Genomic DNA, 18480 nt, shown 5'->3' on the forward strand with positions numbered 1-18480 from the left:
GTCAGTGCTCACAAAAGGCCATTACCGACCTGGAAAAGATTTTCCTCTGTAACTTGCAGTCTGTTTAACCTTTAAGAACTTGGTATACTTATAACAGGGCAGGATAAAAAAGCTTTTTGTCTTGTCCATTGGTCTTGTATGTTTTTTTTTGTGTTTGTTTTTGCTTTCTAAAAGTATTTTTAAAATTTTTTTTATTAACAATATTGCCCACTACCTGTACGGTGGCCAAGGCAAGGGCCACTGACAGCCTATGCAAACAAGAAAAATGAATTAGCGCGGAAAAGTCGCTAAAAATCTTGCTAATATGCCATTGCACATAAATTTTTAACTTTTTTTCTTTATGTAAACAGGCATTGAAGAGGCAGTTCTTATTAAGTATGCACAATAAGACGAAAAAGTACATGCAGCTAAAGCATTGCACAGGTTCTCGGTTGCGGGTGTGTTTGGACCATTTTTCGGGTCTACTTTACAGTGATGTTGGAAAAATGAACTCATTGTTTCTGTTATTACTTTCGATATTACTTCATTATAACAAGGTTCAGCTATCTATGTTGTCTGCATTGGAATTTTAGTTTTGGATCAGTTATGTCTGATAGAGTAGCGGGGTTGAAATTGTCAAAACATAGTACATCCTTTGGCCCTAACCTGGAATGCAAAGTAAGGTGCTTTTTGTATTACTCCAATATATTGTTGCTGACATATATTTTTTGTTTTAGCATTCAAACTACTGCTCTAATTAACATAAAAGCTTAAAGTATTTGTTTAAAAATGTATTTTAGATGGATGCCACGCCACTTACAGAATGTTGTTGTGTAAAGCCCTTTTTTTATTTCTCGATTTGAATTTTGTGTTTAATAGACGGCTTATGAGTTGGCTTGATATCTTGCATGCAATTTTGTCATGGCACTGCAATTTGTAATGTAGTTTGCCAAAACGGGTCTCGCTATTGGAGGGTAAACTGTTCTGCAATTGCATATCGACAAAGTTTTAAGATAAATTTTTTTTTGCTGATTTTGATTTAATGGCATTATTGCAATAAAGCAATGTAAAGTCTACAGATTTTGCAAACAGTAATGCACTTGGTAGGGGACTGTATGGCTCTTGGTTATGTTTAAATGCATGACTCAGGACTCAGACATGCTAATAGAGTTAAACTGGTGGGAAAATAATTTACTTTGGGGTAGGGACGACAAAGTGAACTTGGGGGCAAAGAATCCCGGTGGAGCACCTGAGTTCCAAGAAACCCAGCTTGATAATCCATGCAGCAGAAAAGCAGTTAATCTGAGTGTTGATATGCTTGTGCAGTAACAAGGGAAGTCAAAGTCATTGCATCATGGCCAGATGATGTGACCAATCTATTCATTATAAAACTTTGTAATCCTCCATTGAGGGCTTATGTGTAGACTGTAGAATGACCATACTTTTCAGAGTTGAAAATCGGACATCAAAGGGAAGGGCAGTGGGAGGGAAAGGGAAAGGGAGAGGGGGTGCAAAGCAAGACAGAAAAAAAATGCTCTGCTACTATCCAGCTTACCGGAAAAACGCACAGTTTTCTGGAGCTTTTCGTTGAATAGTTGAGTATCCGAGCACCTTTCTGACTCATTTTGCAAAATTCCAGGCATGCCAAATTCAGTGATATAAAAGTGTGCCCTCTACTCACGTCTTGCGAACGGAACATATTGGCAAGTGGAGTGAAAGAAAACGCAAAAAAAAATACTCTATTGGAGGTAACATAATTATACTACCTTAAAATCTCGTAAGGGCACCCTCTCCCGATAGATATCCCATCCCGTTTTTCTTGCTGAATATCTGTAACATAAAAATTCAGAAACATCGCCCGCCCCCCTTTCTTGTCGGACATCGCACGATGTGTGATGTTAAGCACATCAACTGTGTTGTCTACGGTACCGGTGCGTGTGCAATATTGGTTCCTGTGACATGAGAGTTCCCGCGTATTTTGTCCGCGACCTGCACGTGCGATATCAGCTCCTGTGGCACGCAAGTTTAGTCGATTACCATGTGTTTATTGCACTGTGAGACACGAATCTGCTGCGTCAGCAATCTGTGACATTGTTTCCCGTGACAGGGCAGTTTGTAGCAAATTCCCGCATGTTTATCGCCGTGTGAAACGCTAATTTGCTGTGCCCATGATCCGCGGTATCTGTTTCCGTATCACGTGGTTTGTAGCGGGTGCCCCTTCCGTTTGCCATCAACTTTTCAAAAAGATTTGCTGTCTCATTTTCAGTGATAGCCCACCTTATGTTTTTCACCGTCTATCTCTTTATTGGGGATTTTACGACATGTTTATTCACACAACTAATTTTTTTTTTTTTCATCCACTCGCCTGGTCTTGATTTTGAAAGCAGGTTTTCACAAAAACAAGACATCTGGCTATATTCAGACAAAATGACGGGATGGTAGAAATTAACTGCTAAAACGGGACTGTCTTGGCCATAACGGAATGTCTGGTCACCCTACTTATGTGACACACTCCTTTTTTGAAGGATGCTTGCACCTGGGCTGGTGCAGGGCTGTATAAAGAGATTGTTCGAATGATTAGTGAAACTGCTGCCATCCTAAAAAAGAAACATCATTGGCCGAGTGTGGAATGGCCGTAGCGCTTAGACAAATGTTCTAGCCAACCTCAACCTGTTGTATGAGAAAATTTTAGCCAAATTTCATTCTTCAGTTTTAGTGCTGCAAGGGTTTAAGTTCGTTAACTTTTTGGGGGGTCGTAAGCCATAGCTCGAAAGTTCTGAAACTTTCTTATAATATTGCTCCAGCCATGACCTAAACAACCCGTGACTGCAAGGGCCTTCAGCACTGCCGACTCTGTTACCAGCCAAGCCGGAATTCAATCTTGTTTTCAGCCTTTTGCCATCTTATAGTTTTGTCTGCGGGGGCATCCAAAATGATAGATGAACACTCAGGCTGGACAAATATGTGACTCTGCTGGTGCCTTGCTCTTCCCTTGGTCAGACACTCTTTTACATGGCTCTGGGCTAATGCTGTTGATGACTGCAGGAGGTGACCTTTGCAAACATTCCCGGATTCCTTTCCTTCTGTGAATATCAGTTAATGAAAATGATGGAAATTATGGTGACAATGCTTAAGCATGCATCACTATGCTCTCCACACTGCTTCAGGTTTGATCGTGACATGGACTGTTGGATTGTAGCGGCCATGACAAGACGTCATTTTTCTTTCGTCCCTTGCAGGTTTCTACGGAACCTGCGTGGCAGCTCAATATCTGCAACCTCCGTTCAGCATAGCAGTGCGCTCCTCCCGGCTCACCACAGTACCTCACTCCCTGCCCTTCCGGGAGCGTTCCTCAAACCTAGCACAGCTGTCTTTTACTAGTTTTGCCTACCTCCTCACTGAGGTGTCCGGAAAGCAATTGTTAATGCAGCAGCGCGCACACGCGGGCACGAGCCCGCGTACCTAGAAGACGAGGGCAGTCGGTTTTAAATGTGCCTCGTCGTGCCTTGATTGGGCGGGGTAGGTAGGTTTGACGTTTTGCACTCCCGTTGGCATTGCACATCGAGTCGTTTGCTCGTCGAGTTCTTTTTAGTCAAGGTCTGTCGAAGGGCACTTTGCAGCCTGGTAGATATATACATATATATAAATATATATATATACACGCACATATACACATGAGCCCGTCGAGGCTTCTCTTAGATGTCCCCCCTCGTCCAGGAAGTGATTGTCTTCCTTGCGTCTCGCAGCAGTGCTGCCGAGAAGAGTCGTTCGGCATTCCATTTTAGAGTTGTTTTGTACACTCTTTTTTTTTTTCTTCCCGGGTGTCCGGTTACGTGTGGGACCAATGAGAAGGGGGTTTTTCCTTTAGTTTTACGTCTTTTTTTAAGCTTTGAAGCTGATGCTTCGATGCGGTGTTGAGGGAGAGAAGCATTGAGAGTTGCGGAGCAAGTGCCATGTTAGCGAGGCAGGCTCTTTTTCCCCTTTCTTGTTTTGTTTTTAGTTTTGTTTGTTTTTTGTTGCAGAGAGTAGATGCTGCGGACAGTGTAAATATGCGTGCCACAGATCGGGGTGCCCTCTCGCGCTTCCTTGTAGCAGATGATTTCATAACGACGGAATGCTTCCTATTGAACAGATTTCAGATTAACGAGGATGTGGTTCTTTGTTTTTACCTCAGCGCCGTGGATGGGAGATGCTGGAAACAGCAGCCAAACAGCTCGTGGCAGCCAGTGTGGCAGTGTTGCCAGTCTTAGCTCTCGTATAAGTTCCGGGACTTTCAGTGAAAATTGCCCAGCTGGGCCGTCCTTGTTTGAATCCAGATACATATGACGGGGGGGAATGGAAGCTGTTGATAGCCAAGTGTTTCCAATGGCAAGCTTGACATTCACTTTGCAGGCGATCTCACCATTACTAAGGAGGTAAAAAGTTCTGAAATCCGTTCAAAACGTCACAACGGCCGCGACCTATTGCAGGAATGCAATGTCATCAGCGCTGCCAATTCTGCTCCATCCAATCTGACCCAATCAACTTTTCAGTCGTGTGGCATCTGTAATTGCAGTTTGCAGCCAATCAATTACAGGAAACTATAATTGATTGGCTGTTGCCGTGGCATCGTGCCTATCAGAGATGACTACCCGACGTGACACAATGTCACGTGTACCGTCGTGTCTGCCTGTTTGGTAAGCATCTCCCATTCATTCATTTAGCAAGCGTCTTAAGGCTACATCCCATCTAAATTGCTCACCTTGTTCAGTGAGTAGGCATTCAAGCAAGCCCAAAATATATATTGCCTTAAGATACATTAATCAACAAACGTCGAGAATGTTTTTACAGATTTCCACATACGTCCTCCTTCTCAGTGCCTCACATTCCAAGTTTCAGTGGCCAATATTCAGAAAGCAGTGCTATCTTCATCCGTCAAACGGAGCAAAAGGCTAATTTGAATCACGCAGACTCTCACTGTCACGTTGGAGGAACAGCTACCTGGTTTACGGCTTTGCCCTTCCACGGCGAGTTTATTTTATGCAAATTCTGCGGTGTGGTGGTGACCACGGCCTCGAGCACCTCGGTGTTGTGTCGGTGGGTCACCATCCCAGTTGTACATAGGAGTAAAGCGCCTGGCGAAGTGTCCCTGTGCTCCGTCGGGGCCTGGGTCGGGGTCTTTTAATGCAGGGCTTGTGTAACTGACTAGTATCCTAATTGCTCAAGAGGGGCGTCTAGCCAAGGTGTAACCAAGGTAAATGCGTTTTTAGGTGCCTTGTAGGAGGGTTTGCTTCGTTTATAAAAATAAAAATAAAATGAACAGCCCAGAGAAAGAGTAGAACGGACGCTGGGTCATGTTGAGCGGGTAAATGCGTGTCGAAGGGTCACTAATTTCTAGGTGGGAATTTGTGCAGTGTACAGTATTTATATTTTTTTTCGTGATTATTGCTGTACGTGCGCAAATACAAACAAACGCATGGCGCTGGTTGAAGGTTTTGTTGAAGAAATTAAAAGCCAGTTAACACATATCTCCTTCGGTGTCTGTGTGTTTCCTCTATTCTGTTCCTGCGGAGTTTACTGTTTGCTTGCACGCATATACATTTTCCATCTTTGAATCTTACTGCATATGATATATGTGATATACTCGGGTGAAAAGGGTAAGTAGTAATGTGTGAGTAGTGAATTTCGAGTTTGAAGCGAAGAGTGGTTTTGGTCGAATATTTTCGTATAGAGTATTGATTCGTCTCTCAGTCTTTCACTATCGTGCACAATGCTTAAACAAAAATTCAGCTGAAGTTTTGAAAGTTCCGGACCTTTCACTTGTCCACCTCTAAGGTCAGTTAATTTTAATACAACTATATGAACTGTAGCATGTAGACGACAGATTTGTCGCAGGTATCGTAATCGAGGGAAGTTATGAATCTGCTTACTATATGCAAATATTCTCTCGCTCTCAAATTTTAAATAAAGAAACAAAAAACATGATGAACGCGGACCGCCAGTACTGCTGCCCCGCAATACACAAGTGCTCGGTGAGAAGCGCACTCAACGGGGCTAACCCACCGCGATCAACTCTACGAAAAGCGCGACTATCGCAGTTCACCGCACCGCGAAGCGAATATTGAATAGCATAATGTTCGAAACTACTATTGGAATATTCTCACAACACGAGTAGAGAGAGAGAGAGACATGATACAGGCACAGAATGTAATCGACACCAATTCTTTTCTTAAGATTGAAATCGGACTCAAATTGTTGCGCAATCGTTTACGCTGCGGTAGCTTTAGGTTATAGCATCCTCGATCATCTGCACTGGTGCGTCGAAGTGCGCCCCGTCGTCTTCGATCGAGTGCACCGATGCGCACTGGACATCTTTGATCAACGCAGTGCACCCTCCCGGTTCGTTGTTTTCGTTGCTCCAACGCGCACCAAGATAATCGACGGTGCGCCAGGGTGCAGTCCTATCTGGCATTGCGGCCCGGAGCGGGTATCGAGAAGATTGCGAAATAGCAGACGCGCAGTCTTGAGATGGCGACCTTGCGAAAACGAACACTCCTCGCAGCGGCACTCGATTATTCCTGAGCTCTTGGACAGCGAGGACGACGAGTTTGTTTTCTTACCATCGCCGCGATTACCGGTGATTGCTGCGGTGGCAGCGAGCGCCCGAAAGTCACGAACTTCGTGGAGAGCGTTGTGAGGCGCTTCGATGACACCGAACTACAGCTATTATCTGGTGGTACTCTTTAATCAGCAATGATAAGCAAATATATATTTTTTCAGTCCCGAGAGCATTCTCGGGTAGCCCGGAACGTGTGCCACAAAGTGATAGCCATACCTCGGCAAACCTCACTCATGAGGGCCCTCACTCACCCTCACTCACCCTCATCTTTACAGGTGAGGTGAGGGTGAGTGAGTTTCTGAACCAGGAAAATTCATGAGTGTGAGGGTGAGTGAGGGCCGTGAGGGCGGTGAGGGCCGTGAGGGCCGTGAGGGCGGTGAGGGCGGTGAGGGCCGTGAGGGCGGTGAGGGCCGTGAGGGCCGTGAGGGCGGTGAGGGCCGTGAGGGCCGTGAGGGCCATGAGGGCCATGAGGGCGGGAAGGGGTATGAGGGCCATGAGTGCGTGAGGGGCATGAGGGCGGTGAGTGGCGTGAGGGCCATGAGTGCGTGAGTGGTGTGAGGGCGGTGAGTGCGTGAGGGGTGTGAGGGCCATGAGTGCGTGAGGGCAGTGAGTGGCATGAGAGGCGTGAGGGCCGTGAGGGCCCTGAGGGCGGTGAGTGCATGAGGTGAGGTGTGAGGGACGTGAGGCCCCCTTCAGATCGAGCATCTTCCTCAGCAATTTTGGAGTTAATGGCCGGGTTGTTCTCTAGCTTTCCCTAGATCGACACGAATTGCTGAGATCGGGTCCGGCTCGAAATAAGCAAGCAACTCGGAGCAATTCGAATACGTTTAAAGCGGCTGCATCCAATCAGGTACGCAAAATTTTCACGTGATACCTCGTGCCGGTGATGATGACACCGAAAGACTTGGTTCTGGTTTGAAATCGATCGTTTTTTGGAAATAAACTGTTTCAGAAAGGTGCATTAGTATTCTTAACAAGATTTAAATGCATAAAAACACGTTTTTAACGCGTAATTTTGTCTAAGTAGTGCAAGAAAAATAAAATTTTATGATGACGATGTCTAATTGCAGCAATTGGTTGCTGCGTGTGATCGCGGGCGGCCCGTATTGCTGGTGTTGAGACGTAAAGTTTCTGGGCGAAATTGCCCCATCTGAAACTGGCCTGAGTGGCGTGAGGGCCATCAGTGCGTGAGGGGCGTGAGGGGTGTGAGGGCCGCAAGGGCGGTGAGGGGCGTGAGGGCGGTGAGTGGCGTGAGGGCGGTGAGTGACGTGAGGGCCGTGAGGGCGGTGAGGGCCGTGAGGGCGGTGAGGGCGGTGAGTGGCGTGAGGGCTATGAATGCGTGAGGGCCGTGTGGGCGGTGAGGGCCGTGAGGGCGGTGAGGGCGGTGAGGGCCGTGAGGGCGGTGAGGGCCGTGAGGGCGGTGAGTGGCGTGAGGGCGGTGAGTGGCGTGAGGGCCATGAGTGAGTGAGGGGCGTGAGGGCCGTGAGGGCGGTGAGGGCCGTGAGGGCCGTGAGGGCCGTGAGGGCGGTGAGTGCGTGAGGGCCGCGAGGTTCAGTGAGGGTGAGTGAAGGGCTGAAGGTGAATGTGACTGTGAGGGTGAGGGTGAGTGAGGGGCTGAAGGTGAGTGTAGCTGTGAGGGTGAGGGTGAGTGAGGGGTTTAGGTGAGTGTGGCTGTGAGGGTGAGGGTGAGTGAGGGCGACCTAAAATGCCGACCTCTGGTGATAGCTGACAATAAGAATTCGGAGTTCTATCCTCATGGCCATGGTCCCTACCCTCGGAAGACAGCTGAAGAACATGTGCTTTCCTTCCTTTGGTGAGTACGTTAGGTCGGAAGGTTGCTGTCAATCTGAGCTTTGGATATGGCAGGGAAGTAAATATTTTTCAGGTTTGCTGGAAACAAAATAAGTAAGCGAGCCATCGCAGTGATATTACCGCGTGTAAATAGCTGAGTCAGCAGCGTGCTCGACTCCCACGCAGCTGGCATGTGGTTTGATCCCCGCCAGCGCTTGTACTTTTTATCTTTATTTTGTTTGCATGACTGGATTATTCTAGATGACTCTAGAATCTTGTTTGTTCTAGCCCGAAGTTTCTAAATGCCCACGAGCTTACAAAAGGAGTTTCGCATGGCTGCTTGAGGTAGTCGTCCTTCCGTCGCCGTCAAAGACCGTGCGAAATTCGAAAAGGTAAAGTAACCATTTTGCCCCTGTTCACGCTTCACTCGTTCATCTTCCTAAACCATGTTTTTTCTTTTTTTTTTTTTTGTGTGTGTGTGTGCGCGTTTTTTACCTTGTATTTTTTCCTTACTCTCCTCTTTTGCAAGCCTTCGTTTTTAAGCAGAGCTTTAGTGGAGCATGTCACTGTTACGAAAAGGGTAATGCAAAAGTACTGATCATAAATGAACCTCGGATTTCAGGCTTCCCTTATGTTTTCAGGTTTATGGATGACACCTATGTGGACACCAGATGCCCCGCTCATAAAATTATATCCACGTATACGAACAGACACAACTCCTACAGCATGCAAGCAATTTGTGATTCTGGTCGCAAGTCCCTTAATGTCTTTTTGGGCACAGGGGGAAAACTAGGCGTTCAGGCGGTCCTTTGTCTTGGACGACTTGCCACAAATCTGTAAGGGCGACAAGTATCATGTACTAGGAGGTGCAGCATATTCCCCAAGGGAGTACCTCCTAACTCTATTTAGGAACTATGGCAAACTCACGCCCGACAAGGTAAGCTACAACCTAAAGCTGAGCCAGACGCGTGTCCGAATAGAAAGCGCCTTTGGGCTACTGAAGAAACTCTTCAGGCAGATTTTATATCTTGAATATTCTGGAGCGTCGACAAGGCCACACAGTTTGTTCTAGAGTGTTGCGTGTTGCAGTATTTGTGTATCGATGCAGGAGACAGATATCTATATAGATGAGGAAGAAGTAAACAACACAAGCAAGGGTCGCAAGTCAGGCCCGGGTGGCGCTTGGGCTAAGGAAAACCCCAAAAGGGAGAAGCTACAAATACAACGGGGTGTCGCACGCAAAATTAACGACAGCAGACGAGGAGTAACTTGTAAGGTTGCTCTAGCGCGGGCCGACAGAGCTCGCCGAACGCTTCAGCCGGGAGAGGTCAGGTTTGGGTCAAGACGCAATCTCCGGCTGTCGCGAGGAACGAACAACCACCCGAGTACGCCTGGGCGGCTCTTTTTATATCCTTCCAAGGCCAGAAGTTTTTGGGGAAGACGCGTCCCGCTTTCCCTCGTGAGAGAGGGAGAGAGCGCGCGCGTAGATTAGATAACCTTCTGGCTCCATCTGTCGGCCCGTCAGTCAACCATTTATTCTAGTTTCGTTTTCAACGTTACAAATATCCCCCGTCAAAAAGGGCTGAGTGCCCTCACTCAGACATACGGAACAAAACCCGTGAAGAGAAATCAGTGTTACACAAACGTTTGTCCACTGTGAACGAGACATCAAATTATCTGTGAGAAAAATCAGTAACACACAAAATCAGTCCGTTGCAACAGTTGATCCAGAAAAGGAAAGTCTGAGAAAAACTAGTAATACAAAAAGTCGCTCCACTGCAATCGGGTGGAAGCTCGGCGGTTTCGTTCGTTCGTCTCCTGATTAGAGCCTGTCTGTAGCTCACGAGCTGACCTAAGCACTGGCACTGACACAGGTTCCAGCACTGAGGCCGGCACTGGCACCGCTACGGCGTCGCTCACTTGGGAACGCCGAGGTTCCCCACACGCTTGGTCCTGGGTGAGGGTGTCTTGAGCATCGTGGAATTCCTCGGGAATGCCACGGTGGTCCCCTGTCGGACCGTCGGGTGTGTCTGTTTCCGTGGAGTCGTCGCTGCTAACTCGTTCGCTGTTCTCGTCACGCACCACGAAGGGCTTCATGCGATTCACATTCACCACGTCCGGCTTTCCTCTGCGATTCTCAACCTCCCAATCATTTTCGGCTGTCTGTCGGACCACCCTGAAGGGCCCGTGATAGGCATGTAGGAACTTCGTTGTCCTCCCTCGCTTTGAAGTAGGCATACGTATGTACACAAGGTCCCCGGGCTTGAAGCGCGCTGTGCGTCGGTGCTGGTCGTACCTCTCCTTGTTGTTCTTCTGGGCCCGTCGCTCACGTTCCGCGAAGATCTGCTTCGCGCTTTTCCACTTTCTCATGACCTCTTCGTTCGACGGAGTCTTGAGGTGTCCAAGCTGCAGATGGAGCATGGCGTCGATGGGAAGTGTGGGCTCATGCCCGTAGAGAAGAAAGAACGGCGAATAACCGGTAGTGTCGTGCACCGAGGAGTTATACGCGAACGTTGCGTACGGTAGAAACTGATCCCAATCTTGATGACTGGAGGAGACGTATTTGCTGATCATATCAGCCAAGGTTCGATTGAATCTCTCGCAGAGTCCGTTCGTTTGGGGATGGTAAGCCGTGGTTCGGGCGTGGTTGGTGTCCAGAAGACGAAAGAGTTCCTCCATCATCTCGGAAACGAAGTGGCGACCCCTGTCGGTTAAAACGGTCTCCGGTGCTCCATGGCGAAGAACCACTGCTTGCATGAAGGCCTTGGCAGCGGAGGCAGCAGTTGCGTCAGGGGTGGCCACTGTCTCAACCCACTTCGTGTGATAGTCGATTATGACCACGACATATTTGTTTCCGTCTTGTGACGAAGTAAGGGGACCCAGGAAATCCATTCCCACTCGCTGGAACGGCCTCTGTGCTGGAGGTAAGGGCTGCAGTAGGCCTGCTGGCCTCAACGGGGGCGTTTTCCGCGTTTGGCAGTCTGGGCAAGACATCACGTACCTGGTGATATCAGCGAACATCCTTGGCCAAAAGTATCTTTGCCGAATTTTGTCTATCGTCCGCTTGATTCCCAGGTGGCCTGCCGTAACGTCATCATGACAAGAAACTAGAATTTCCTGCCGCAGTGTCCTAGGCACCGCCAGCGCCATCCTTTCTGCCTCGTACCCCTTAGCTCTGCGGAAGAGGATTCCATTGACAAGACTGAAGGCCCGCGCAGCCCGTTTGACTTTCCTTACGACGGGGTCTTGTGGTCTCTCTAGGTGTCCAATGATTGGTCCAAGGAACGGGTCGGCGCGTTGATTTTGGACGATGTTCCCTCCTTCCACCAAAAGAAGCGGTAGCTCTTCTTCCTCCTGGGGCGCAGGGTCGTAAGGGAGTCGGGACAGCGCATCGGCGTTGCCGTTCTTCTTTCCTGGTCGGTGTTTCAGAGCTATGTTGAATTCCTGTAGGAGCAGGCTCCATCGGATGAGGCGGCCGTTTGGGTTTTTGACCGTCATTAGCCAGGTGAGGCTAGACTGGTCCGTCACCACCGTGAACGGAACCCCGAATAGATACGGACGGAACTGTCTGGTAGCGTAGACGACCGCGAGGCACTCTTGCTCTGTTGTACTGTAATTTGCTTCGGCGGCATTGAGATGGCGACTGGCATAACCTACCGCATATTCCTGCGTGCCGTCCCTCTGGACCAACACCGCCCCGATTCCATACCCACACGCGTCTGTGTGAACCTCAATGGGAAGAGAGGGGTCAAAGAGTCTTAACACGGGCTCCCCGGTCAGGTGCTGTTTTAGCTCATCAAAAGCATTTTCGCACTCTCGATTCCAGGACCACTTGACGTCACACCTGGTAAGGTCGTTCAAGGGACGGGAGATTCGGGCAAAGTCTTTCACAAATCGCCGATAGTAGTTGCAAATTCCCAGGAAGCTGCGGACTTCTTTAACGTTTCGAGGACGTGGGAAGTTACTCACGGCATGGATGTTGTCCGGGTCCGGTCGTACGCTTTTGCCGTCAATCACGTGTCCCAGGTAGAGGACGCTGCTGGCAGCGACTTTGCATTTCTTGGGCTGAAGTCGCAGGCCCGCCTTGCTGAGCGCCTCGAAGATGCCCCTGAGGTCTTGCAGGTGGTCGTCTACAGTCCGAGAAAACACGATTATGTCGTCCAAGTAAGCCAAGCACACCTTCCATAGCTGGCTGGCAAGCACCTTATTAATCATGCACTGGAAGTTTGCGGGCGCGTTGCGCATACCGAACGGTAAGACGTTAAACTCATACAAGCCAGCCCCCGTGGTGAACGCCGTTTTCTTCTTGTCTTTCTCTCGAACAGGGATTTGCCAATACCCGGACGCCAAGTCCAATGTCGTGAAGAACCGTGACCCCTGAAGCATGTCCAAAATGTCATCCACACGCGGGATTGGGTGCACATCCCTCCTGGTTACCGCATTTACTTTCCGGTAGTCCACACAGAATCGCCAGGACCCGTCACGCTTGCGCACCAGGATAACTGGCGACGACCACGGGCTGGTCGACTCTCGAATCACGTCCCTTTGTAGCATGTCGCTGACTTGCTCGCGGACGACCTGCCGCTCGTATGTCGAGTTTCGGTACGGATTCTGGCGCACAGGTCTCGCGTTTTCCGTATCAATTTCATGCTCGACTAGATGAGTGCGACCCAGACACCCCTTTTCTGAGAACAGATGTGCGTACTCATTCAACAGTGAGTGGACTCGATTCCTCTCCGCGCAACCCAAATTAGCCGCCACATCAACTTCGGATATACTGCCGTCAGCATTTTGTGGAGGGGTCGTGGCAAGCTGTACGGCGAATAGGGACGTTGTGCGCCCCACCGCAGTTCCCCTGGTTATCGTTATGGGTGACGAAGACGGGTTGGCAACACGTGCATATCCAACATTGGCACTGACCTCAGTTAATGTTCTTGCAACGCTTGGCCGGGTCAGGGACGTTTCCGGGAGTGGCTCGATGAGAAACGCTCCTTGGCCGGTGATGGTAACCGGCAGCAGGACCTCGCTGCAGGCTGGTATAGTGGTCGTCTCCATGCAGTAGGCCCGATGTGCAGACGGTGGGGCGGCGACGAGCGGGCTTTCAAGGTTCAGCCGGAGTGCATGTCCCTGGAGTACGATGTTCTTCCCCGGGAAATCTATCACCATTTGTGCGGCCGCACAAAACGGAAGTCCGCACAGGATGTCGTATGGAAACTCCTCGAGCACAACAAACTCGGTGCGGACGTGCACTGGTCCTATCACGATCTCCAACACCATTTCACCACAGCTACTCAACAGCTCCCCACTCACACTTCTTAGCGTCGACTTGGTTGGCTGGGTCGCCTTTTCCAGGCGAGCTGCAAACTTTCCGGACACAATGTTTGCCGTGGCTCCGGTGTCCACGATCACCTCGACGTCTCCGCCGTCGATCGTCGCCGGTAGTGTGATGAGGTGTGATGCCGAGTATGCTGCACATATGGAGCCTCCTTGGTGGTTTAGGGGTGAGGCTTGTGGACCCCTACTTCTCAGTTTCCCTGCTGGGCTGAGAAACTGTTGAGTCGGGCAGTGGCGGAGTCGCGGTCGAAATTATCCCTGCTGTTCTCAGTCGGTCGAGGTGCGGTCTCGGGACACTGGCGCTGGATGTGGCCAGGGCGGTGGCACCTGAAGCAATCGACGTTACCGCTCTGGTTTCTTGAGAGACGCGGCGGGAAGCGCTGGCGTGCTCGTCCGAGTTGCTCTACGGCCATCGTGAGAGCACGGACACTGTCTTGAAGGGCGCCGAGGATGGCCGTAGTGTTCTCACTTATCTGCGGTGCCCCTGGTCCCTGGACGTGGAAGGCGTCAGAGGGGTTCGGGCGAAGTCCGGCGTCCGCCGCGGGTGTACTCGCCTGCGTTGTGGGCCGTGGACAGGAGAATGGAGAAGGCGCCGCAAACCCGGGAAGTTCGTGTGTTGGCATCGTCAAAAGCGCTTGGCGTGCCATTGCACCGACGTGGGTGAGTCTTTGGAGATGTTGCAGGAAGTCGGCCGGGGTGCGCGGATTGGAGATTGCAACCCTCTCCATAATTTCCGGTCTCAGTCCACGCAGGAGACACCGAACTTTTTCTGTGTCAGCCATCGTCGGGCTTGCCCGTGCGCACAGCTGAAGGATGCTTGAAACGTAGTGCTGAGGTGTCTCGTTCAGCTGTTGGCGACGCTCTTGCAGTTGCATTAAGGCCCAGTCTCTCACGTGCTCTCCGGCGAAGTCCCGACGGAGGGCTTGCTGCCACTGCTCCCAGGTTGTCAGGGGGGCCTCAGCTGTCGCTTCTCGGAGAGCCGTGGAGAACCAGTGCCGAGCCTCGTCCTCCAGCGCAAAGACCAGGTTGTTTGCTTTTTGCGCCTCTGTCCATGACAATGCTGTGGCGTAGCGTTCGTACAGCAGCATCCAATCTTCCAAGTCCTCGTCCGGTCTCCCCTTGAAATGCGGCGGGGGACCGTATGGCCGCATGAACCTCTCCACCGGTGGCTGCTGGTCCTCGGTGCTCATGTTGTCGGATACGAGCCTACTCCGTAGAGAGTAGTTACTCGCGAACGTCGCCTTCCTCCCTATCCTTTCAGCAGCGCTTGGCAAGTTCGAAGAGCCTAGCGAACCTTTGATGGATGTTCCGAGCTACTTGCTCATCCTCGTCCTGCCATTTCTTGTTCGGGTCGATGCGGCCTCCTTCTTCGCTTGACCGGGCGGATTGCTGTTTCTGCAGGCGTGCTCGGCGATCGCGACGTTGACGTCCTCGGGATCGGCGTGAGTCGTCTTGCATCTCGACGAGTACCCCGCACCTCCACCAGTTTGTCGCACGCAAAATTAACGACAGCAGACGAGGAGTAACTTGTAAGGTTGCTCTAGCGCGGGCCGACAGAGCTCGCCGAACGCTTCAGCCGGGAGAGGTCAGGTTTGGGTCAAGACGCAATCTCCGGCTGTCGCGAGGAACGAACAACCACCCGAGTACGCCTGGGCGGCTCTTTTTATATCCTTCCAAGGCCAGAAGTTTTTGGGGAAGACGCGTCCCGCTTTCCCTCGTGAGAGAGGGAGAGAGCGCGCGCGTAGATTAGATAACCTTCTGGCTCCATCTGTCGGCCCATCAGTCAACCATTTATTTTAGTTTCGTTTTCAACGTTACAGGGGTAAAGAAAATATAAAAAAGAAAAAAATTGCATGCTACCTCCGCACAGTCCAGTAACCTGTCGACGTTTCTGTGCACCACTACGTTGTAAGAAAAACGCGCACATACACAAGGCAATAACTAAAAGAATTATAAACGCAGGAACGCCTTGGCACTGTCCTGTCAGCAAGGTACACGGATGCCTTGCTTATACAGTTGCCTATTGACTTCATTCTAACTGTTTCTCTTACAACTCGTTTGACATCGTTGACCTCTTTGTGTACCACTTCTGTCTCCGACCACTGTTCCGTGCAGTTGTTGCATTCCTGTATACGTGTTGCTATTTAAGGATTGGTTGCTTTGATTTTTACGTTTCTTTTATGCTCAGCTAGGAATTTTGCGAGCCTTGAGCTTTTCGAAGACATCTTTGGTGAGGTACTTCTTGAGCAGCGGCTTGCAGTCCTTAGCATCCTGGAGCTTTTGAAGCCCGCATCCAGCTTGTCTAGTGTTGCCTGGTCGACCATGTTGCTGCCTGAGTTGTGATGACCACCGGAGTTCGACGATAGCCAGGCGCCGTAAAAGAACGGCACGACCGCGCGCTTGAGAAGCGAGAAGTTTCTTTTCACGACTCTGATGTAGTGCCGAGCCGAGTCGGGTAGGTTGTAGCCTCGACTTCCGCGACTGTAACGACTCGGCCCCGGGTTCGTGATCGTCTGACTCGCGACGTGCTATGGTGTCGTCGACTTTCGTCCCGACGTTCCTCTTCGGCGGCTCCGGCGGTGTGACTTCGCTCGGACGTTCTGGGTGGTGGCGGGATGATGGAGGACCGTGCGATGGTGGTGGAACTCCGAACGGTATCTGACGTACGATCCAAAGGACCTTTGAAGGGCGCGAATGGGAGTGCTTGGGGCGGCGCGACTGCTGGCGGGAAGGACGGTGGAAGCAGACTGGCTTTAGGCGCTCTGAGCTTCGACTGAAAAGTGCTGACTCTCGACGCCTCCGCTGGAACTGGAGACGGTCACTGTGGTCCTGTTGTTAACGTCCACTCGGATATATGTATATTATATATATACCGGGTGTTCATTTTTAATTCGAACAGATTTATTTTAAAAAATCTGTAAAAGATGCACTGATACGGTTTGTGCAGGTGAGTTATACGGCCAGGGGGACATTATAGGGGGATAATCGTAACGATCAGTTGGCTAATTAATTAAAATTCGTTAATTAACTTTTTTTAATTAATGAAAATAGACATATGGTTCCAATTAGAAACTTGCACAGCGTCACCAAAAACCACTAAATCAGTCATTTTCAGAAAGACTTTGAGCGCGTGAGAAGCGGGCCGGCGGGACGTGAAACGAAAGTTGAGAACTTCCAGGAAAGGCCTTTATTTCACCAATGTTCCAAGCGGGGACCGCTTTCCTTCAGGGTGGGATGGTTTGTCAAATGTCCTCTTCTTCTTGTTGACGTTCGTGTGGAAGAGGAAGAGTGACTAATATATATATATATATATATATATATATATATATATATATATATATATATATATATATATATAAACTTTCTCGAATTGTTTAGCATGGTATATCACAAAAACGAAATACATCAAGAGAGGAGGAGGAGAGCGTACGGAGTAGGAAGAGGGGCATACCCTCCCCTCCTCCTCCCTAAGACCTGCGCTCTAATTTGGCATTACAAAAAGTTGTAAACGTCTTTCTTTTTTTTTCTTTTTTTCTTAGAGGGCACACTTCTTTTACAACGTACACTCCGCACCATCAAGGTTGCCGGTCTTAGCAGCCTATTACCGTGCGCTGGTTCTGAGTGAGCATGCGCTCTAAACAGCGTCCTCAAATATGGCGTCCACTCAATACCTCCTTTTCGCTTCGCAGTGAGAAGCTCGATGGGCTGCTTCTGTTTTCCTCACTATGGGTAGTGCACGTGCTACCCACGCGGCATGTTTTAATTTTCATAGTGCATAGGAGATTGTCATTGCACGTGCTTGCACCAGCAGAGGAAGTTGAAGTATCCTCACTCAGGGTTGTGCAAAAATTTCACCGGGCGGTGATACCCGAACTTCTCGCCGCCAATAGGGTGTTTTCACCAACGTCATTTTATCCACCATTGTGTTATGAGCAGTATGGTGCGTTCAGAGGGCAAGTACTCCGAAGATTCACATCACAACCTCGAATTGGTAGTGCACAAGACCTTATAAGTTTTATCACGCTGACATATAACAACAAAATGGCGGATCGGAGTCACGTGAAAACAAGCTATGCTCGCGGACAACTTTCTGTAGCTGTGCAGCCAAAGCTATGGGCGAACGGGCGCTCGCGTGTCTTGAGCACCGATCCAAGCTGTGCACGCGCACTCTTCGCTTCTGAAATTCCAGATTCCAGAACGCATGAGCCGTACAAATTTGTTTCGTGCCGTCCAAAGTGGTGGACTTGGTTTATCCCACTTGTTTCTCCGTCAGGTGGTATCCAGATTTGTTTTGCTAGGGGATTAGAAGGATCCTTTTGTGCGAACTGTACTTCAAGTTGGACTGCGAAACGCACTGCCTGATTTTTTTGTCTCGTCTGCTGATGTAAAGCTTTCGAGAGTTCGTGGTTTCCTGTATGAAGTGGTGCAAGCCTTCCGGTTTTTGAAAGTGCGATTCTCTATGGAATATTTAAGTGAGGTTCCAAGGAGGCATTTGTATAAGGACTTAACAGATGTGGTGGTTCCGGTACCCTTGTATCGCTCTCTGTTTGCTGCAGACACGGGGAAAGATGTTTTAAAAACAGTGAAGAAGATGCTGGTACGACCTTCCGTCAAATCATTCTTTTTCAACTCCATAGGGATACACTCCCGGTGAAACCCTGGCTGCAAAAAGGATACATTTTTGTGCCCTGGTCAATTGATTGCCTCTTATGTAAAAAGCCGGAAACTATAGACTCGATATTTCTAGACTGTTGGGACGCAGTATTTTATTGGGATAT

The 18480-nt window shown here is 49.6% G+C and overlaps 1 protein-coding gene and 1 pseudogene across 10 annotated transcripts in view; both read left to right on the plus strand.

The window, feature by feature from the left end:
• LOC8028024 (protein cordon-bleu) overlaps positions 1-5486 on the plus strand; it is a 129277-nt gene extending 123791 nt beyond the window's left edge. For all 10 annotated transcript variants that reach the window (XM_042294361.1, XM_042294358.1, XM_042294360.1 and 7 more), the window contains one exon: positions 3219-5486. In XM_042294361.1, coding sequence (XP_042150295.1) covers positions 3219-3272 — 54 coding nt within the window. In that variant the 3' untranslated portion in view covers positions 3273-5486. The remainder of the gene's footprint in view (positions 1-3218) is intronic.
• Positions 5487-8332: 2846 nt separating this feature from the next.
• Positions 8333-9499, plus strand: LOC121045807 (annotated as a pseudogene).
• Positions 9500-18480: the final 8981 nt, after the last annotated feature.

The sequence above is a fragment of the Ixodes scapularis genome, unplaced genomic scaffold (assembly GCF_016920785.2).
Source record: "Ixodes scapularis isolate PalLabHiFi unplaced genomic scaffold, ASM1692078v2 PGA_scaffold5__190_contigs__length_132052651, whole genome shotgun sequence".
NCBI classification, from domain to species: domain Eukaryota; kingdom Metazoa; phylum Arthropoda; class Arachnida; order Ixodida; family Ixodidae; genus Ixodes; species Ixodes scapularis.